This window comes from Carettochelys insculpta, chromosome 7 (genome assembly GCF_033958435.1).
Source record: "Carettochelys insculpta isolate YL-2023 chromosome 7, ASM3395843v1, whole genome shotgun sequence".
NCBI lineage: Eukaryota > Metazoa > Chordata > Testudines > Carettochelyidae > Carettochelys > Carettochelys insculpta.
In genome coordinates this window covers 39,484,797-39,508,321 of record NC_134143.1, presented here as the reverse complement: position 1 = coordinate 39,508,321, position 23,525 = coordinate 39,484,797, and the positions used below count along the sequence as shown (strand labels likewise).

The 23,525-nt window shown below is 41.5% G+C and overlaps 1 protein-coding gene across 1 annotated transcript; it reads right to left on the bottom strand.

The window, feature by feature from the left end:
* Nucleotides 1–18: 18 nt before the first annotated feature.
* LOC142015736 (lipase member M-like) lies at nucleotides 19–16,730 on the bottom strand. Its single transcript, XM_074999528.1, has 9 exons — nucleotides 16,581–16,730; nucleotides 13,013–13,130; nucleotides 11,542–11,740; nucleotides 9,941–10,050; nucleotides 8,449–8,585; nucleotides 7,434–7,580; nucleotides 6,276–6,347; nucleotides 553–624; nucleotides 19–342 (listed from the first exon to the last, which is right to left on the bottom strand). Exons 1-9 carry the CDS (start codon nucleotides 16,728–16,730, stop codon nucleotides 109–111), a joined length of 1,239 nt encoding a protein of 412 aa, XP_074855629.1. The 3' UTR covers nucleotides 19–108.
* Between the last annotated feature and the right edge of the window lie 6,795 nt (nucleotides 16,731–23,525).

The window sequence follows — 23,525 nt, the reverse complement described above, 5'->3', positions numbered from 1 at the left end:
GTTAACTGTTTTATAAAAAGGAAAATTGGCTTCTTTCCATACACCAATAAAACAAGCTTCCTCAGAGGAATCCATCATTAACCTGAAAGCTTGGCTACTGTGTGTTCTTTATGGATGTTTCTCCATCAGGTCAATGATTTCATTGTACATGCGAAGTGGTGCATCCAGCCCCCAGATGAAATCCAGATGTGCCCATTCAGGAATGTTTTTGTAATGAACAAGATTAATAATTTGAGGGCGTAAAATGTTAATATCCTTTAAGTCTGCAAGCAAGTCTTGCCCTCCAGTCCATATTGCAGTTGGCACTGTCATATCTTTTATCTTGTATAAAGGAGGGGTGGCCTGGAAAACAGTAATGAATGTAGACAAGAAAGCCTGTGAATCACAGCAAATTTTACACACGTTCATGCAGTCAATGATGAGAGAATCTGCTCTTCAGTAAAAACCAGGCAGGAAAACTTCCTTACTCCTCCCCGCCCTTGGGCTCTCATCTCAATTGCTTTTATTTTTACAGAGATGATAGTACAGTTACAATAAAAAAAATTATCCTACCTGACCATATTTTGCCTTATTCTTGGTTTGACTGCGCCAGTTATAAGCTTGGAATTCCCCTGAATGAACTATCTAATATGAAGAGATATAAAAAGTTACAATTGTAATATACAAACCAACTGATCAGGGGATAAGTTGTAAGTCATGAATATTTCACCACAAAGACTTTGGTTGGATTTCAATCTATGCTATGCTGACAGCAACTAAGCTTACTCCCATGTCAAGGCTATGTGGAGGCTTATATTAAATTAGTGGTCTCAGAGCCAAGTGGACAGATATTCGGCAGCTTCCAAGAAATTGACAACAAACACAATAACCTTGTTATCAGAAGGGAATCCCAGTCCATGCTAGGGCTTCTTGCCACTTTGCTAATACAAATAATAAATAGCATTAAGGACTAGCTGGGCTTGCACAACTAAACCATCACCTGTCATATGTGCCATCTGGTGACCAAACATTAAACTCTGCCATGAAGCCTCTATGAGCTCCATGCCAGTCCCAAGCCTGGATGAAGGAGGAGGGTTGGTCGGATGAGTGTCAATGCGCTGACCATCAAACAATCCAAATGAAATCTGATGCCAGTACAACTAAATGATAAAAGATGCCAGCTCAGACGTCTCCCCGATAAACAAGGTCCGTGATAACAATCGAGCTATCGGGGTTGGGCCAATAAGTTGGCTATCAAAAGAAAATTACAACTAATGCATATGCTATCCATTGGAACATGGAACGTCCGAACACTGTGGGCAGCTGGAAAATTAGAGCTGCTTCAGAAGGAGATGAAGAGACACCAGTGTGATATACTTGGACTGGCAGAGATGCGTTGGATGGCATCAGGAGAGATATGCAGTTGCGAAGTCGTTTGGTCAGGAAACTAAACGAAGCATGAAGCAGGAGTTGGATTCCTTCTTAGCAAAACAGCTAGAAGCGGGTTATTAGGATACAAACTGGTGAGTGCAAGAATGATGGTAGTGAGATTCAAAGCAAAACCATTCAACATCTCAGTCATTCAGGTGTATGCACCCACGTTGGACAGTACAGAGGAAGAGTTTGGGCTATTCTATAAAGACTTGACAAAGACGGTGGAGGAGATATCGAAGAAAGATGTGTTGATCATCAGAGGAGATTGGAATGCAAAGGTTGGAACAGATAACAAAGGTTGGGAGAGAGTTATGGGAAGGTTTGGATATGGAGAAAGAAATGAACGAGGTGAGAAGCTATGAGAGTTTGCTACAGAGCATGAGATGGTGATCTGCAACACGAGATTCCAACAAAAGGACTGGAGGAAGTGGATATGGTGATCAAATGACAGGAAGTCCAAGAACACGATAGATATTATTTTGATAAGGAGAAGATAAATAACATCAGTACAGCAGTGCTGAACTTTCCAAGGAGTGGATATAAACTCAGACCACAGCTAGTGATCACAGACATCAAGATAAAACTCAAAAGAAAATGTAAGACACAGTTTAAGAAAAGAGACATGGTGAGACTACGTGAGGAAGAAACAGGGAATGCATACAGAGCAGTGCTTGAAGAGAAGATTAAGACTATTGCCACAGAGAAAGACCTAGACAAGAGAGTCACAGGGACAGCCATCGTTATAGAAGAGGCAATTGAGTAGACTGTTCCAGAAGAAGAAAAGATCAATAAGAAGTGGATTACCCAGGAGACACTGAAGTTGATTCAAGAGAAGAGAGTGTTGAAGATCAGAAGAGATGTTTCAGAGATAGCAGAACAACAATATAGGGTGAAATGCAATGAAATAAGGAAAACAGCCAGAAAGGATAAGGAGAAATGGTTAGAGGACCAATGTGAAGATATAGAGAGGTATTACAGTGAATGTAAGACCAGGAAGGTGTATAAAACAATTAGGAATATTAATAGGAAATGGCAACCAAAGCAGATGGTGATCAAAGATAAGAATGAAGAAGTGCTCATGAACAGGGGGAAGACTGTGCAGCGATGGACAAGATATTGCACTGATCTACACAAAGCACAGTTGGAACCGAGTGTCTCAGAGAGACTGATTGAAGAACTTAAAGAGATATCTCCACCGAGCATCAAGAGTGAGACCGATATTTCAAAGGAGGAAGTAGAAAAAGCAGTGAAACAACTAAAGAACAACAAGACCCCTGGAAATGATAAGATCCCAGGAGAGATGATCAAATACGGCAGAGAAAGCATGATACAGGAAATACACCAACTAAGTAATATAGCATGGAAAGAAGGGAAGGCACCTAAGGAATGGACAAGATCTGTGCTAGTGACAATACACAAGGATATACATTAGAGTGCAAGAACTACAGAATGATTGCCCTAACGAGTCATCTAGGCAAGGTGCTGATGATGATACTGATGGAGAGACTAAGATCGCAGATAGAAGAACATATAGCAGATGAGCAAGTGGGGTTCAGAAAAGATAGACGTGCCATACAGCAGATATTGGCACTAAGACTGATAGCAGAAAAAGCTCGACAAAAGAACAAGAACGTATGGACTTGCTTAGTTGATTTTCAGTAGGCGTTTGGCAGTATAGACCAGAAAGTGACTTGGGTGGTGTTGGAGTCACATGGACTGAATAGCAGACTGACACGGTTGTTGAAGGATATCAATGACAATGCAGAGGCAGCGGTGAGAACATGCGGGAAGTTGGTTTAAAACATTCGGAAGCTGGTTTAAGACAAGTAGAGGTACAAGACAAGGAGATCCAATATCATCAAATATCTTCATTGCACATCTGGAGAGAGTGATGAACAAGATCTAGGAAGATGTAGAAGGGATATCTGTGCATGGGAAAAGAATTAACAATTTAAGGTTTGCAGATGATATAGTTATCACTGAGGAAGATGAGGAGAAGCTAGTGAAAACGGTGCAGGTGCTCAAAGAAGAAGGGTAGCGGTATGGACTGATTATGAACATCGATAAAACAAAAACAATGGTATTTGGACATAAGGAAATAGGAAGGAAGACCAGCGTAAATGGTATTGAACTAGAAAATGTAGAGAAGTTCACATATCTGGGGAGCAACATAACGTATGATCTAGACTGTAAGAAGGAAATAGCGACTTGAATAGCGAATGCAGGAGCAAGTTTGAAAGCGATGGATAAGATCTGGAAAAGCAAAGCCATTAACTTTGGAATGAAGCTGGGCATCTTGAAAACGTGTGTATTCAGCAGCATGTTGTACAGATGTGAGATATGAGTGACAACGAAAGATTCAAAAAGAAGAATATTGGCGTTCAAAAGGAGTTGTTATAGAAATATTTTGAGAATAGGATGGATGCAGAAGGTCACCAATGAGGAATTATAAAGGAAGATAGCGCCAAAAGAGAACCTAATGCAGAAGGTTATAAACCAGAAGCTACAACTATTTGGGCATATGTGCAGAATGAACAACAAATGGAAAATCAAGACCCTGGTATTCAGCATAACAGACAGTTCAAACAGGAGAGGCAGACTGCACAGAGAATGGATAGATGATATAGTAGATTGTTGCAGTGCTAGTTTACAGAAACTAAGCCACTCTGCACTGGACAGGGAAAAATGGAAGGAAATAGTGAGAGGCATCAAACACCAACAGGTGCTGAGCCCATGGTTATTGATGATGATGACGATGACAATGACGACGACGACAACGACCAGACATTAGTAGACAATGAAATAATTTGCAGTTTTCTCCCATTAGAATGTTGGGCAGTGAGTTTTCAGTTTTGAGCCTCTAAACAAGATTCAGATACATACTCTCATACAAAGGAATTATTTGAGGAAATTCTATGGCCTCAAATGGTTATACAGGAGTTCACACTAGATGATCACAATGGGCCCTTCTAGCTATAGAAACTATGAATCTGTAGCTATTTCTTTCTGGACTGAATTGCCTGAATTTCTGGCAGGTAGAGCAAAGCTCTCTTCTACCATAGTAACATAGTCTTGTGAGAGTTTTTCTATCTTCCCAGACCATTCCTGTGGACTTTTCTGTGGAAAGGCATGATTTGGCCACACAGACGTTCTCAGTCAGACCTCAGAATTTCAAGTTAAAAATAGTTACAAGTTGAAATCTCAAAACACAATGTAAAAAAATATAGTCAGGGCTAAATTCCAATGTGCGATATTGCCATCCAATGGTCTTGGTATGTATTTGCAAATTGGGCAACTGCATGGGTGTGTGCAGACAGGTAGCTAGCTGAGGTGTGCATAATTGTGCAAATGCCCAGGGGCTGCTCTAATATGAACATAAGCCATTTTAGGTCAGAATAATGGTCTGTTTAGGCCATTGTTCTGTCTTCTCACTGGGGCCAGTACCAGATGCTTCAGAAGGAATGAAGACAACAGGACAATTTATGTAGTGGTCCAGCCTCTGGGCTTCCACCTCCTACTGTCCATTCCTAGATTTATTCCTACTCTTTGCTTCTTTTCTTTTACCCAGCCAAAATATATTCATATCTCTCCAAATACAGTAAAATTCCTTTAATCAAACCTCTGATGGTCTGGAAACCTGATGGTCTGGCACCTCCCAAGATATGCATATCTCGAAATTTGTGTAAGTCGGGGGACTTGGGTGGTGGGTTGGGGCTGTGGGAGGCAGGCAGAGGGGTTAAGCCGGGGGTGTGTTAGGGCTTCAGGGGGGTCGGGGGGGGTGGAGTTGAGCTGGGGAGTGCGGGGGTTGGAGCTGGGGCTTGAGGGGGAGGTGAAGCTGGAGACACACGGGGGTGAAGAAATTGCAGGAGCACAGAGGTGGTGAAGCTGAGAAGCTCAGAGGTGGTGAAGAAGCTGCAGGAGCGTGAGGTAGAGAAGAAGCTGAGGATGCACAGGAGTGGTGAGCCACAGCTGGGTGCCAGGGTGGTGAGCCACGAGACGGTGGTTAAGCTATGGCATGGGGGTTATGGTGACATCCAATAGTCCAGAAAATTTGGTAGTCTGGCTCCTGTCTGGTCCCAGATGTGCCGGATTAAAGGAATTTTACTGAATATCCATGAAAGGACCTTTCTTCTTATCCCAGGATTGTCTACTTTGCTTAAGTCCTTTGGTGTGGGACCTGGTCAAAGGCTTTCTAAAAGCCCAAGTGCATTCTGTCCACTGGATCACCCTTGTCCACCTGATAAACGACCCCCTTGAAAATCATAATAGATTGGTGAGGCAACAGCCATGTTGAATCTTCCCTAACATCTCACATGCATTTCTATGTCCAATAAGTCTGCTATTTACTATAGTGCCACCCCATTTGCTTGGTACCGAACTTAGCCTTACTGGCCTGCAAATGCCAGGATTGTCTTTGGAGACTTTTTCTTTTCAATTGTCATTACATTAGGTCAGTGGTTTTTAACCAGTGTGCCATGGCACACTGGCATGCCATGAGAACTGCCCAAGTGTGCTGTGAAATTTCATCAATTTCCACTTGCCACGGCTCTTCGTAGAGCTTTGACAGGGGGAAATGTCAACCCCCCAGGAGCCCATTTGCACTAGCAGACAGCTGAAACAGCTGCCCCATTGCCCTTACCTCTGATTTCCAAATGTATGTGTATTACCCAGAGGGACTTCAACACCTGTTGTTTCAGTGTCGGTTAAAAGTATTGTTTTTGTTGACATTTCAGCTGTAAACTACAAATTAGGCAAGTTTCCAACCCCTTAGCTGTAGCATCACTTAAGACTATTAAATTTGTCCAATTTGTAGAACACACAAGGATGAGTGCCTACGTTGCATCCCAAAAGATGAACAATACCTGGCTCCAGTGGATTATATTTTGGGCAGAGGTTCCTGCTGGGGCTCGGGCCACATACACATTAACACGACTCTGAAAGAAAACATTTAACGAGGGATCAGGTTCACCTCATTTCCAACAGAATTGTGCCTTTTCCCTAGAGGATTTATGACGATGGTGGTGGAAGTACCCCTGGAGTAAGACACTCCATATGATTAAAGGTGGCAGGATAGGGCTTACGTACTTAGAGTATGGCAACACACTGGCTACAGAAAATGCAGGATTTTAATGCTGTTATAATTTCACAGAATATGAGGTCATTAGATGACAAGGCAGGAGATTTATCCAAGAGACTATAGAGTATTTATTTAGTTCACACTTATAGGGATTAATAAGTTGGTATGAGGGAGAGCCCTAGATAGATGTTCCAGGAACATGTTAACTCCCACGAACACACACAAATAAATCCTGAGCCCTGAAGCTGTTACACAGTCCATAGTTAAGAGAAACTAACTAAAAAATCTACGGGGATTTTGCCTGAAAAATCAGAAGAAAAATCTTAAGGGGCAGACTGGTTTGTCTAGAAATGCACAAGACAGGGATTTCCAAGTGTCTGTATCCCTGCTGATAAAAGTCTCATCCTTGGACCCATGGAGAGCTGTCTGCAGTATTGAGGAGTCCATGTGATGGGGAGCCAGATGAGGGAGGGAGGTTTTCTACTCAGCATTGCTCCTCTCTCCCTTCCTATCTAAGGGGAACCTGCTGATAATGGCATACAACCTGGGGCTTAACAATCTTTTCTGTGGCGTCCCAGTGCCCTGTGACACCTCCATGGTAAATTAAAATTCTATGGGCAGCAGCCAGCAAGATAAGCTCTCTCAGGACAGGAGAGAGAACTCCAACATATTGCCCTGAACACTTGTGGGTCTTGGAACATCAGTGGATTCTCTGGACTGAATTGCCTGAATTTCTGGCAGGTAGAGCAAAGCTCTCTCCTACCAAAGTAACACAGTTCTGTGAGAATTTTCCTACCTCCCAGCTCATTCCTGTGGACTTTTCTGTGGAAAGGCATGATTTGATTCCATAGACTTCCATTGTCAGATCTCAGAATTTCAAGTTAAAAATGGATACAAATTGAAATCTCAAATCACAATTGCAGCCAGTTTGGGCTGTACTTACCATATTCATGTTGTTCACGTTGTAGCCTCCCAGAATGAAGAAGACATTTCCACAAAGCTTAGCAAAAATGCTGCGGCCACACAAGGAAACAATTAGCTTTCTCAGCCATTCACTTTGGTGAAATAATTCTCTTCTGCCAAGCAAGCCCTGGGGTGGGGTGGGGGGTGGGTACGAAAGGTATTGCTCACTTAAAAATTGTTCTATGCATTTTCTCTCTCTTTCAAAATAAAACCCTTTTTACTTTGTTACCCCCTTTCATTTCCTCCTCTTCCTTAATGGTGATGCCCCTATTTTTCTTCTCCCCACTAACTTGGCAGCTAGATACTGCTTGATAATAGGGCCATGTGGGAAAGAAGTTGTTTGTTTACCAATCAAACAAGCATAGCACAGGCTCTGCCCAATCAACGTGCTTCAGGTTTTCTTTGTATGTTTAATGATAGACTCTCTTTCAAGTTAACTCCAGTTCTGCTTTTGCTCCAGAACCTGCAAACACTTATGCACATGAACAGTTTTGCACAAATAAGTAGCTCTATTGACATCAATGAGATTATTCACACTTGCGTAATACTTACGCATGTGATTGAGTGTCTGTAGGACCAGAGCTATAGCAATTCTTTGGGAGTTACTGTAAATAGAGGTAAGTGTATTTTTTTCTGTCATGAACTTGACTTTGTGGAATGCAATGTTCTCCTTTAGTGTTTCTGGACATAAAAGAAAGACATAAGGAGATGAGCTTTCGTGAAAGCTCACCACCTAATAAATTATTTTGTTAGTCTTTAAAGTGCTACTGGACGGCTTTTTTGTTTTAATAGAATATAGACTAACACAGCTATCTCTCTGTTACTATAAGGAGATGAATCCATTTTCCCAGTGTTGTGGGCAGAGCTAAAATATATAATTTCAGACATGAGCAGACCTATACATTTCTAATTTAAACATTTTTTTCACTTTGGCCATTCTAAAAGTCAAAGAAATAATTAAACAATCAAATATGTTAAGCGGAAGTATCACATACCCTGAGCAACATTTCAGGGAGGTTCAGGAGTTTCACTGCAGGGCTCCTGGCATACTTAACTGTAGTAACAGGGGCTAAGGCAAAATACAGTTTGATTCTTTTCGCCAGCTGTGGCATCGTCGAGAATGTAACGAGAGCTGAGGAAATTCAAGAGACAAGTTAACTGGAGCAACTTTCATTAACTACAATATTATCAATATTTGTCATAGTCCATCCTGAAGATTCTAACTTACAGGTGATCCTATAGCTATTCAAACACTTGGAGTGACTACTCAAGTAAGTGTTCATCCTCGATGACATGGGAAACTCAACCAGCCTCCCTTCCCTACTGGCTTGCTAACCATTATCTTACTTTCTCCTCTTACATGGAAAGAACAAAAAGAGTATCTTCAAATATTCATTCAAAATTGATCTGCTATTTTGTTCTAAAGTTGTATGCATTACACTACCAAACAACTGCCTCATCATATTGCCTTTATTTTAACCTCCATCTGTCCCAACCCTTCTGTATGCAGCCATCTCCAAATTTTGCTTGCCTTAACTTAAATTCTATCACCCAGTTAGAGCCAACTCCCTTAACCCATTAACTCAATGAAAGGATTGGATCATGTTAAACTCCAGTGTAATTTCCACACCAGTGGAGTTACAACAGAAATACTTGGCCCATCCAGTTTTGTTCTCTTTCAGACGAATAAAAATTGGCTTCATTAATGTTCGTTTAAATTTTCTACTGTCATTTTAGGAAGTGTTTTTACACCTGAATTTTAAATCACTCATAAAAAAAGGTGGTAGAGAGAGCCAAATGCAGTCTTCACTATATATAGTAGTGCAGACGTGATTCCACAAATTAAGGACTTACCAAATTTACCATGTATTTTGGTCAATTTCACAGGCACGGGGTTTGAAAAATTATAAATTACATGATTTCAGCCATTAAACCTGAAATTTCACAGTGATATAATTTGTAGGGGGTCTGGTCCCAACAGCAGCTTAGGGAGGAGGTCTCAAGACTGTGTAAGGGGTTCATGGCGCTGCAATCCTTACTTTTGTGCTGCTCCTGCAGAGCTTGGCTGTCAGTCAGTAGCTGCCACTCTCCGAGCTGCCCAGCTTGGAAGGCAGCAATGCAGAAGTGGGGATGGTATGGTATGTAACCTGCTGCTGGGCAACAGCTGCCACTCTTTGGACACTGAGCTCTGAACACAGCACAAAAGTAAGGGTGGCAATGCCACAACTCCCCCCAAAAAACAAAACAAAACAAAATAATAAAAAACTTCGTGACCTCCTGCAAATTCCCTTTTGGGCCAGGACCCTCAATCTGAGAAATGCTGGTCTTGCTGTGAAATCTGTCTAATATATGGCAAAAGCACATAAAAGACCAGATTTTACAGGGAGAGATCAGATCTCATGATCTGTGACATGTTTTTCTTGGCTATGAATTGAGCTGGGCCCTATCTTTAAAACATCAGTCTGCATTCCTCGTAACATTACCTACCTATAGTGGCTCCCTGTGAATAGCCAACATAGTACAATCGCTCTTGTCCAGTTTTACGCATAATAAAGTTTAGCACTGCTGGAAGGTCAAACTTAGCCATCTCATCAAAACTGCCGAGAGAAAGCATGAAAACATGCATGCATAAATTAAATCCCGGGTGAGTTAGCGCGAGCTAAGGGAAATCCTGGCTTGTCAGATGAGAATAAACAAATGGCTTTGTGAATAATTCTACTGTTTTGGGTTCTAGATCTTTGCAGCCCCTGGTGTAAAACAGAGTGTCTGCTAATTTCTGAGACGCTTTCTGCTCATACCTGCGGGGCTGATGCAGAACCCATTGAAGTCAATGGAAAGAATCTTTTTAACGAGAGTGGGCTTACAATCAGACCACAAGTGCCTAGAATGAAGAATTAATTATACAATAGAACTATTCTGATGGAGATACAGGATTATATAAGGTACCATTAGGCTACATCTACACTAGCACACTACATCGAAGTAGCCTATTTCGAAGTAAGAGCATCGAAATAGGCTACTTCGACGCGTATCATCTACACGTCCTCCAGGGCTGGTGCCATCGATGTTCAACGTCGAAGTAGCAACAGAGAACGTCGAAAGGAGCCACCCTGGAAGGAAATGCGGAGCATACACACACACACACACACACACACACACACAAGTGCTCCCCGTCGAAATAAGGGGCCAGTAAAGCCCCAAGCCGCTCCCTTAAAGGGCCCCTCCCAGACACACTTGGCCTGCACAGCACGAGATCCACAGAGCCGACAACCGGTTGCAGACCCTGTGCACGCAGCATGGACCCCCAACAGCAGCAGCAGCAGCCGCCGCTGCCGCCGCCACCACCAGAAGCCCTGGGCTAAGGGCTGCTGAACGCGGTGACCATAGAGCCCCGCAGGGGCTGGACAGAGCATCTCTCAACCCCTCAGCTGATGGCCGCCATGGAGGACCCCGCTATTTCGAAGTAGCGGGACATGGATCATCTACACACTCCCTACTTCAACATTGAACATCGAAGTAGGGTGCCATTCCCATCTTTGGATTTAGGCGTCTCGCTGCCTAACGTCAATTTCAACGTTGAAATAGCTCATGGCACGTGTAGACGCGATGCGTTCTATTTCTATGTTGTGCCGGCTACTTTGAAGTAGCCGGCTAGTGTAGACGCACCCTTAGTGTCTAGTCTTCAGACATTCATGATAACGAAGTACACCGGAAGCCTAAGTGTTTGAAGTCTTTTGCCTGCCTACAGGGACAGCAGGGACTTGCCTACAAGCAGTGCAGTCTTTCCTGAGCTACCCTATGGTTGAACCTCACCCATGTCTTATAGGCCAGTAAGGACTTCAGTTAGTGCCAATAATATTTTTACAGTGTGGACAAACTACAACCAACTCATTTTCCAGCATCAACTTCTAAGCCATTAGATGTCAACAATTTTCACTCAGTCTAATCTGTACTCTGATGCCACAGTGATGAGTGTTTTATAAGAATCTAGAAAGATGGAGGAGACAGATGAAGAGTTCAATATCCCAGCATCCATATTCCAAGCCCCTCCGAATGCTCTTTCCCACAGTGTTCAATAATCAGTCTACCTGAAAGACCAGAACTCATCTTGCTCAACAGAAAGATTTCGGTGTCTTCTTGACCAGGTGTTCCCTCTGTTGTTTCCCATCCAAACATCATACCCAGCATCTGCTAGTATGAAGCCCAGACTGTTGTTGGCCAGGTTTGTGACCCAGTTGCTAGCATCCCCTAGTAATCCATGCTGAAGAAACACAGCAGGCTTTACAACTGGGGGGGAAAAAAAACGCTTTACTCAGCTGCTTGATTAATATGGTAATACAAAGACATCTTATCTAGTACTTAAACCTGCAATTCCCAGTACTGTATTGGATTAAAGGTGGACTACAGCTCGGGTCTCAAACTCAGAGCCTAAGAGACATCTCTGGTCAGGGCAGCTTCCCATCCCAGCCCATCAGTACTGGTGGACAGTGGCTGCAGGCAGGGGGCTGTCTGTTCCCATCACCCAGTCCCTGCCTCTTCCTGCCACTGCCTCACTCTCCCCGCATCATTGCACCCATTCCCAAGGGACCCAGCCTCAGGTATTATGGTGGGGGACCTGGTCCAGGAAAACAGCAGCAGTTGGCCCCTTCCTCCCTGCACTCTTCACAGCAGTGGGAGCCATAGGGTAGCAGAGTGCACTCAGCAGGTACTCTCACTCTGCCTCCCTGCACCTCTGCTTCTGCTACCACAGTGAGTTGGGGGGGGGCAACTGCTGATGCCACCTCATACCATCTCTCCCCTCAGTCATCTCCAAGGCCAGGTGTCATGAAGGAAGTGAGGTGCCGTGGGGGAAGGGAGAGGGCAGGTCAGCAGCAGGAAGGTGTGGGGCTTGGGCAAGGCAAAAGGATAATCTCCCGTCTTTGGCCCGCTGGTACTCCCATGCCTAATTGTGCAACTGCTATGGCCAGGGATGGCCTGTGGGCTGTGAGTTTGAGACCCCTGAAATTCAGGGTTTATAGTTTTGTTCAACGGCTTTAAATACCTGAACTATTCAAATTGTTGCGATCCATGTAGCACACAATTAGCTCATCTGACTCCCAAAAAAGTTTCTGTCAGCTTCAGTGTGATACTCCTGACCTACAGCGAGCAGGGTTTGAGCCCAAACATATACAGATTGTCAAAGCAATCTACGGTATGGCTACACAGCAGCCTTATTCTGAAATAAGCTATTCTGAAATGGCTTATTTCAAAATAATGCTGCTACACACAAAAATGCATTTCAAAACAGCACTTAGGTATTTCAGAATACAGCATCTACACACATACAGCCTATTTCAAAATAGAGTCATTGGATGCACTCTGGCTTATTTTCAAAATAGGTGCTATTCCTTGGAAAACAAGGTTTGCCAATTTCACAAGTCAACTGCTATTTCAAATTTCTTTTGAATTAGCGGTTGCATCAGGTAGATGCTAGGATAGTTATTTCGAAATAACTTTCTTGCATAGACCTACCCTCAGACACCTCCCAAGTCTTCCTTGTTTTACAGAAATAAATCATACCCATATTCCCCTGATTTTCTATTCCATAAGGGATTCTGTTAACACTAAGGATATAGCCATCTTCTGTTACCACTTCATACTCCTCACTGGGGTACCCTCTGTAGGTAATGAGCTCGCTCTGCAAGACAAAACACAAATGCTTGTGCATCAGATGGCTTATGGGTGTCCATTTTCTATACTGTGGTCAGAAAAGATTGATTGGTAATATGACCTCTTTGTTATGAAGTATCCATTATAAAACATGATATTTTAATGACACATTCCTCCAAACTAACAGATTTTTTGAAGCATAAACTTTGCCCACGAAAGCTTAGGCTCCAAAAAATCTGTTAGCCAATAAGATGCCACGGGGTTTCTTGTTGTTTTTGCAGATACAGAGTAACACAGCTACCCCTCTGATACTTATCCCTCAAAACTACTTCCTTCCTTTCATGTTCCATAATACAGTCTGGAAGGTTTTAGCAGGAGTGTTGTAAGCAAAACATGAGAAGTAATTCTTCTACTCTGCTCTGATAAGGTTTCAGTTGGAGTACTGAATCCAGTTCTAGGTACCACGTTTTGGGAAAAATGTGGACAAATCACAGAAAGGCCAGAAGAGAACAACAAAATTATTTAAAGTGCAGAAAATATATTCTATGTGGAAAATATAAAAGAGTGGGTTTGTTTACTCTGGAGGAGAGAAGTCTTCAAATGTGTAAAAAGTTGTTATAAAAAGGAGTGTGAGACATTGTTCTCCTTATCCACTGTGGACTGGACAAGAATCGATGGGCTAAAACTGCCTCAAGTGGTATTTGGGTTAGACATTATTGATTTAAAAAAAAACAACAACCTAACCAAGAGTAGTTAACCATTGGAATACATTACCTAGCAGGGCAGTAGAATCACCATCCAGCAGTGGAAGATTTTAAGAACAGGTTTGAAAACCACCTGTCAGGGATGATTTAGATCAGCGGTTCTCAACCTTTTCAAGTCAGGGACCCAATTCAGGAAGACCTTGTGATCCAAGGCAATTCAAAACTGGGGGAGGGGGAAGGGGTGCGTTTCTCCCAGGGGAAAAACACACCCCTCCACCCTCCATCTTAAATCCCTCTCACTCCCCCAAACACCCCCCACACCCTAGCTTAAACCCTTCTCATCCCCAAAATGCCCCCACCCCTCAGCTTAAACCCCACTCAGCCCCCGATTCCAAGGTTTAATAAACCCTCTTAGGGTTGCCAGATTTTTAGAAAACTTATGCGAGAGAGGCAGCTCACCCGCAGGATCCCCAGCCAGGGCTGTCTGTCCTGCATAAGATTTCCAAAACTGGGGTGGGGAGCCTGGCAGCCCTGCAGCTGGGAGCTGGCTGGGGTGTAGAGACCTGGCTGGGTTGAGCACCAGCCATAGGACCCTGGCTGGGGGAAACCCACACAGCTTTTAGCCAGCTGGGGCACAGAACCCTGACCGGCACTCAGCCCCACTCTGCCCCACCATCCACAGGTTTAAACCTGTCTTAGCCACCCTCCCCCCCGACCTACCTCACAAGGGAGTTCCAGTGCTGCTTCTGACCCCTGCTGCTCCTTTATTGGACCACTTCCTTCTCTGCCTGGCTCCTACCTTCCCTTCCCCCACCTGTGGCAGGGCAGTGCCCTGTTCTGCAGACTTAAATGGGGCTCAGTTTAGTTGGTTTCAGGGCAGGCCCCCCCCCCCCGCTCCCGGCTGTTAAACCAATTAAATTGAGTTCCATTTCAGCACTGCAGGGCAGGGACTGGGAGCCAAGGAAGAAGCAAATGGCTCCTTAAGACCCCAGCTGATGACCCTTAGAAAATCTAATAGCAACCCACACAGATTCCCAGTCCCGACCCATAGCTTGGGAATCTGTGATCTAGATAATTGAGTCTCGCCTCAGACCAGGGGAATGGACTATATGAGTTACTGATGCCATATACAGTCCTACACTTCCATGCACTATGTTCTAAACCTCAGCTCTAGAATTCTGCCACTCGCACAGAAATGTAGAAAAGACTTAGAAGACAAATAAAGTAAAAGAGTGCGATTAATGACTGAGAAACGTACTAGTGGCTAGACATTTTGGTAAGAGTCTGTTTTGAAGGATGCCATGGAAGCTTTTGTAATTCACATGATGTATAAATGTATATTGAAGGAGATGAATGGTCTCGTGTACGAAGTTTGGGAAGGAGAGGTGACAATCCTTCTGAGTTAAGGTTGGACCCAGAGTTACATTTAAGCCACTCCAACTTTTACGATAATACTAATCACATTTGCAAAAGAGTGCCTGAAAGTTAACCTTTCAGTGGATCATAGAACTTTCCCAGGAAAGTGAAAAGAAATTGACTCAGTTATATTTGTGATTAAAATCCCTTAAAGTAGGCTAAAGTTAAAGTTAAGCCCGATGATATGTTACCTCCATTTAACAGTGTGCTACAGGATGACTCAGAAAAGTTAACTGTCTGTAACAGATTACATCCCTGTATTATATCCTACAAATTGTTGTAATAATATTTGCACAAAGTATACGTTATAAGGTATCATCTGAAATTTCATAATTTGCTGACCATTGCTGTCCTGATAAAATGCATGTGGCGACATTGTACATGAATTTATAAGATTTTCATATATGGTACTATTAACACATGTTCAAAAACCCACAGCTGTGCCCAAACTGAGGTTGGCAAACAGATTTGTCCTAATAACAGGAAATTGATGCTACAGCAGTAAACAGAATAATCAAACACAAATGGAACCAAAGGAAACCGAAACAGGTGAGGGGGAAAAATCAGAAGGGCACATCCTTCCACGTAGACTTTTGGCCTCCTGATGCCCAGCTGAAAATGTTTATTAATAGCGGCATGAAAATTATTAAAAAGAAAGACAGGCACCCCAAGGACTCCCTCTTTCTCCCCTTGCCACATCATGTTTATTGAACCTGAAGCAACAAGGCAAGTCTTCAGTGGACTCTGGGAGAAGGGGTCCAGACCTATAGGGTTTTGTCTGGAAGACAGCTGAAAATACGTGGTGAAAACCTGCTTGAATCAGACACAGTTTGCCAAGTTAGCTGTCAGTAAATATCTTTATTCTTCTCGTAGGGTTAAGATTTTAAATACACCGGTGATTGAAAAAGGCTTGATTTTCAGCACTCTTTTGAAAATCAGCCTCTTCAAGATGTCTGATGTTGGGCCCCCCAAAATGGAGACATTAAAGAAAAAAATCACAAATCGTTTGCAAAACTCTTGGCCCAGGAAGTCTGTAGCTCTAAAACCTTTGCTCCTTGCCCTTTTCAATTAGCAGGCTGAAGCTGGTGCAACAATCAAGTATTCAAATAGGAAATTTTACTATGCCGTTTTAGTACAGGAAGATGTAACTTGTTGTATTGTCTCTCTCTAATGACCTGGGCTTCTATACAAGCAGATAGGAAGAAGCAGCTGCAAAATCAGAATGACAGTAAATGTTTAGGAGGAAATTTAGCTAAGTGCATTTCAGCTGTACCTGTTGATTCAGACTGTTCTGAACAACACCATGTTATCAGCAAAACATTCAATTCATTTTAAATTAATTCTAATGAATAACTTACAATGTTCATGTAGGCTTCAGGGTCCACATGATCTCTCTTCACTCTTACAAATTCCTCTGGAGATACAGTTTCTTGGACCAAATATGCTATTGTAACGAATAGCCACATCTTGGTTCTGTGTAAAACAGAACATGCATCTGTTAATAGCATTGCTTTCTCTGTGCACAGGATACAATGCAGAAAGAGACCTCTTGTGCAATGAGAGGTGAGTAGTTGAGAGACCAAGCCGTGCCTGGTACCACACAGTAAGCCATTTGGCATGGCCCCCAGTTACCTCTGCAGTACAAGCAGGAAAAACCTGAAGCAAAAAGCAGAAAGAGCAGCAATCAGGACTCTCAGTGCTGGATGAAAACATCAGTAAACATCATTGGGGAGTGGTACTTGGTGAAAGGGTCTTGTAGACATTGTCATGGAACTTACACCATTGGAATAATATGGTTTTGCATCGTAGGTTACTTAGATCAGATTAGCAGCTTCCTTGGTTTTGGTGTGCTGTGGAAGAGGTGATGGGATCCATTCTTCTTAATGCATCCACGCAGGAGTCAGGCACATTACCAACTCAGCACTTCCTTGAACACCAGGCTCACAATAATATCAAAGATGGAGAAACTGTCTTTGCAAACTGTCTTTCCCCATCTTTGATATTAGTTGTGATTACATGCAGACCACTTAACTGAATAGACACTGGCAGTAAGTAATTTTCTTCCCCTCACTTTCTGCCCTATCTAGATGATTCATCAGTTTTTATTCCATTTCTTTCTTTCTGTCTGTTAAATTCCCTTCACCTCAGTTTTCATTTATCAGAACATTCCAGATCTGAAGAAATGGGTCTGTCCCACAAAAGCTGATCACCTAATAAACTATTTTGTTAGTCTTTAAGTGCAACAGGACTGCTGTTTTGTTTTGTGAAGATACTGACTAACACATTTACTCCTCTGTGACTATCCTAATCTTAAGGGAAGGTTTATTTGGATCTGGGGTTTAGGGCCAGACTTCCTCTTTGGTTCACACCCATATTTGAATTCCAATTCTTGCTTCCATAAACCCAAATATCAGCAACTTTGAGATTCAGGTTATGATCAAGGGTCATGTCTTACAGAATTTTGTCCAGGCAATGACTGGATTATACGAAGCCCACAGCTTGCCTCTGTTGGGAAATGTAACCATTCCACAGCATGTATTGACTCAAGATGGCCAGGAATGTTCTGAAAACACTTTTTTTTTAAGCTGAAATTATTCATTTGTTGAAATCAAAACTGTTTAGGGAAAGGTTTGGGCTCCACAATCCCCTCTGCCACAACAGAAAAAAGTGTGAAGTTGTTTGCTTCTGAAATGTTAGTGCCTTTGTACTTAAATAAAAGTTAAAAAGTGTATGCAAAAAGGTCAAAATGCTTCAAGTGACCAAACCCCCTTTTTTCTGGGTGATCAGTTCTTAAAAATATTTAAGTTTTTGTACCAATTCAAGATACAAACAATTTTCATTATGTCAAAAATTCTTGCAGAAGGGGAAAGTCATTTTGCACATAACTCCAATAATTATGTCCATTCAGTCTCTTATTCTTTACACATAACTCTTTCCCCTCTTAGATATCCATACTGAAAGATTAAGGGGACCAGGAATAGTTAGCTAGACAATTAAATTAATGAAGTATTAGTTGTCTCACTAGCTGATCCCCATAATTAATCTCTTAGGAGGGTTATCAAAGAATCACATATACGGAGTCAGCAAAAATACTGAATGGGTAATCAATATGTTATGCAATAGGCATGATTATCAACAGAAGCAGGAGTTCCATAGCTGCTGCATAGTTAGCATTTCTGAAAATCAGGTGACTTATGTAGCAATCAGCTAAAGACTTCAGAGCTTTTTTTTTTTTTTAAACTTTTGGCCAGAGTTAAACTACCTAAATGTCAAAGTTTCTCTATTTAACAGAATATGGGGGAGGGCCTAGACAAATTCAGTCAAGAGCAGCAACAGCCAACCACATCCTGGGATTAAAAATGCAAGTAGATGAGGACAGGATAAAAGTGCGAGGGCATTTATGAAATGTGTTCTTGGTCTGTAAATACCCCTTAATCAATCTGTAGGTTTCAGAGAACCAGTAATGTGCATATAAACTGAGCCAATACCATTGGCAAACACACTGCAGTTGCTGCTCCTCAGTAAGCATCTTTGGCAGTCTTTTCAGAAAAGCTGACACGATAGATAAGGGATTTATTTTTCCTCTTAGAATAAAAGTTACACACACATATATACATATACACAAAGATATGCACACTGTATACAACAGAACAAAAAGCAGTCAAGTAGCACTTTAAAGACTAGCAAAGAAGTTTATCAGGTGAGCTTTCGTGGGACACGAAAGCTCACCTGATAAACTTCTTTGCTAGTCTTTAAAGTGCTACTTGACTGCTTTCTGTTTTGATAGTGTATAGACTCGCATGGCTTCCTCTCTGTTGTATACAACAGGTATTTGTATAAATATTAGCTGTTTAGAAAGTTAAATTCTTTTATAATGAAAAGGATAAATGCATTTTCCAAGTACTTTCAGATCAATTCATCCTTCCTACTCATTCGCTCACCTCTCTCAGTCTTCCTAAAAAGAAAAATTACAGACCAGAAAAGAATTAGCTGTACAGTCACTCTTTATGAGAAGGAATCTTTTAGCAAGTAGCATTTCTTTGGCCTATGTAACTAAAAAAAAACCCCATGCACCTTAGAAAGGTTACATCTCAGCAACTCATGCTAAACCATTGCATAGTTTTGCCTTGGAAACCATCACACAATTCTAGGACAGAGTCCAGTGAAAGTGTTACCAACCTTGTGCTAGAATTCACTTGGTCCATGCAGAGATTCTGATGCAGGAGCGATGGCAACTCTGAACTGACCCCAAACGTTTAAGAGCAGCACTAGGTAAAGGAGATAAACAATGTGGCATGGATCACACAATTTTTCCCAATAATAATGTCAACAAGTATTGGTTTCTCTCCACTTCCTTCTTTTTACTTGGCAAGTTAGCAGCACTTCAGCTTTTTCATATTAAAGGGAGTGCACTGCTCAAGTGCTACTTATAAGAGCTGTCTCCTTCGACTCTTACAGAATGCCATAGTTTTTAAGGGAATACCAAGCCCCTTGAAGTGGAACAGCCTCGTCAGGAATTTCAAATACAAATACATTCACAGATGCCAATAAAATCTGGAAGAATTCCCTTTTTTTAACTGCTAACCTGCCAAGCCACATATATTTGTTTTCTCTGGAGGTGATGAAGAGTAACATCTATCTTTAATGCTGCAATAAATATGAATTATGTCTTTCCTCAATTTTATGCACATGCTGTGATTCCATATCACTAAAATGATGCAGAAGCAGCTAAAAAAACCCTATTTTGATTACACATGCATATCATGAGTGTGAATTCCATGCATTCAATAATGAATGCATAGACCCCTTCAGTGTGCAATTATAATGTCAAGATATTACACGATATAACATTCAGTATGGAAGTAGGCCCCAGAAAGCACTACTTACTTAAATGGCTCTTGGTTTACTGAGCATCATGTTTTCAGCAGCTTCAAATGCAGTGGGAGTTTTGGGGGTCAGCCTCTGGCAGGAATGGGACTACATATAAACTCATTACCCAGAGGGAACTGTGGAATGCTATTCACGTAATATGTAGTGCTGTTTAGGTTCTGGTTAGGACCAGATGTATCTGAAATACTATAAGAATGATTATTCCAGCCCAGATAGAAATGAGAAGGAAAGTTTTTAGGAGACATGCTGATTCGACGATATCTGATTTCACAGAGCCCCTGGTCTCAAGTCCTGGCAGGAAAACAAGAGAAGAAATAATTGTTAAATATCTTATGTTAGAATGAATTTATAAACATTATGTTGATCCTTCGATTTTGTCAGGGATTTTAAGCTTTTTTTTTTTTATTTTGGTATTTGTTCATACAGAATTTCTGCATGTGTCTGAGCAAACCTATTTCCTCCTCTCAGCTTGACTTGCAAGTCTCCTTATCTTTGAAGAACCACCTGAGTTTGAAGAATGAACTGTTCAGATATGTGCTTACCTTTGAATACCTCACATCACGCAAATCCAAGGCATAGTGTTAACTGGTTCTGGAGAAAGTCTGATTCATTCTTGTGTGAGAAGTTGTAACTTATCAAAAACATTCACAACAAAAAGACATGACAGGTACAATCAAACAGATGTGCCAACTCCATAATTGTTGATGTATTGATGTACCAACGATTAAGGACGTAGTCCCTTGAGCTCAGTGAGACTATGGCAGTTTCAAGTGCTCTGTTTAGTAGTAAATGTATATAGGATCAGATGCTTAGGGTTTACTCCTCCCAAGACTTACAAACAAACTTAATTTTATACACACTGATAGTCTCAGTTTATAGAAACTATTTATTACTGTATGGTACTCCTCCAAGCAGAGAGCTTTTATGAAGCACGGGAACCTCTTAGCCATACATTCAATTTTTATGTACCCCAGATAGTGGCTGAACACATCTTGAGTTGAAACACAAAACTAAAATTCCAGCTCCAAAACACCTCCTTGATTTGGTAGGCTCAAAATGCAGATCAGAATCAGAATGCATAGCTGCCACCACCACCACCAAAATTGATGGAAACAGGCAATAAAATACCAGTAACAATTATAAAAGTTAGAGGTAGCTGTGTTAGTCTGTACTGCAACAAAACAAAGCGGCAGAAATGTAGCACTTTACAGGCTCACAAAATGATCTTTTTGTTTGTCTTTAAAGTGTTACATTTCTGCTGCTTTGCTTAATATAAAACTAGTGAGATAATATCGTACAGAATCTTGGTTGAATTTGCAGGACGCTGTAGATGCTCCCAATGCATATCTGAATGTTGGCGATACTTGCATATTAAAAAAACAATCAATTTCAGTTAAAAGGAATCCAAAAGGCATCTTGATTTTCTTTTACAGGAATGAGAGTTGCAATTCGTCTTTAATACAGGTTCCTCTATATGAAATTGTCACACAACTATTGGTCGGGAAAGACAGGATTATTTTCTTGAATAGATGACTATCAGCTAATCTTACATTCTGTACTCCTACATATGTTTATGAAGTAGAAGGCACACACTCCACAGATATATTACGAGAGCCAGCAAAACCAAAGTGTCTATTGTGTATTGTATATCCAATATCATGTTCAGAACTCTACTAATATAGCTCTTTGAACTCTAGTTTTAAGTCAAACTTTTCCTTTTCATTTTAGTGGTTTTTTTACAGGATAATTCTTCCAGTGTTCCATTACTCTGTTGTTATCCCTCCTCCTCTCAAATCCTGTGGGCCAATTTTCAGAAGACTTCCGCCATTTACATACATGCCAGTTTGCTTGTATACTCACTTGTGAGCATGCATTTTTGTGTAGTATCACCTGTGTAGGCAGGTGGTGGGAATCCATCATTTGTGCACTCCAGTGAGTACTTTCATAGGCAAAACTTATTTGTCAAAGCGGGGTTCACTTGGAAAAATTCCATCATCTGACACCTGGTAAACGTGGGAATCCGCTATCAGGGTCTCTAGTTCTGCTTCAGCCCCACTGAGCATTCATGCTGTAGCAGCTTCACCGCAGAGGTTAGTATTTACAGATGAAAGTGAATAACCCAATCAGTGCATAGCCCTGTGTTATTTGACATGAAATTCAACTGATTATTCAGTTGCTTTTGTGCATCTTAGTTGTACATTGACAATATAACTGCCACTAGGCTGTAGTTTTCTGCTTCCTTATTGCACAGCTCAGTAAGCCAGAATATATATTTCGGTGTCATTAAAAGCATGACCGGTGTGCACAACTCACAAACTTACTGAAAACAAAAGCATTTTCACAAACCAATACCTTCAAAAACTATTTTTGCTTTCTAGCAGATTGTGTACTAGATATTTTAGATTTCCCATAAGCCCGTATTTAAAAATCTGACCTATATCTAGATCATGGCATGAGGTTTCAAGCAGCATTCCCCATAAAAATCACTGGAGAGTTCTGCTTTTTAAAAATATGCCCAGATTGAAATGTGAAATCAGAATAGTGGCAAATAAACTTAGATCTATTTTTTTTTCTCTCAGTATGTCTTACTCTCCTTGGAAAACTGACCTGTTTTAAGTTTTGGGCTCTCCCTTAGGTGTCAGTAAATTTACTCTATTTTTCTGGAATTTGTTTTCTATGATTAACAGAGGAATTGCTCCACTGTTGATTTGAAAAGTTAATATCCGTGTATTTCCCCTTATTGCAATAACAGGCCCAAAGCTTTCATGTTAAGAGGAGCTGTGCTCACAGCACCACTAAGACAAGGGAGAAATCAAAACTCCCATTTCCAAGACCTGGGGCTAGTTTAGTGCTTTGCACACCTTCAAGCAATCTCAGAGTCGTCAGTAGCTCCAAGGGGATGTCCCAACAGCCAGCAGCTATTGTAACCCAGTGGTACTCCAGCCACACATCTAACCATATATCTAACATTTTGAGATAAGTACTGTCAGAAATAGGTCTTATACATAGCCTTGTTAATGAATAATCATGCTTACAGCACAGCCCCGTAACCCTGCCCTTCTGCTACTAAGTTGTTGTTTCTTGCAATGACATCAGAGTTTTTATAAGGACAATTTCCTTCCATACATGGATAACATCTAGACTCTTAACAATTGCTGCCTTCCCGGCCATTGTTCTGAATTCAGAGATGTTTCAGTGGTCCCAGTTTCCCTTTAGCCATAATTGTCTTCTCTTGGCTCAGAAACAATTAGAAACTGAAGCCATGAAAAAACTCCAAATAGAACCAAGTGGCATAGAGAGTAACAGGAATAAGTCTGTTCTTCCCATGGTTTCCAGCGTCTCTTTTTCTAATATAAAAGAAAGGGAAAAAGGGATAAAAATAACAATGACAAACGTTAAAACAAAACAGCAGT

Bases quoted from the DNA above. Each gene is read 5' to 3' on its own strand.
- LOC142015736 (XM_074999528.1), bottom strand. From the start codon at position 16,730: ATGCTATTAACAGATGCATGTTCTGTTTTACACAGAACCAAGATGTGG. The intron at 13,131-16,580 runs GTAAGTTATTCA...TTTGTCTTGCAG, and splicing joins CTGAAGCCTACATGAACATT to AGCGAGCTCATTACCTACAG. The intron at 7,581-8,448 runs GTATGTGATACT...ACCCCACCCCAG, and splicing joins TCCCTGAAATGTTGCTCAGG to GGCTTGCTTGGCAGAAGAGA.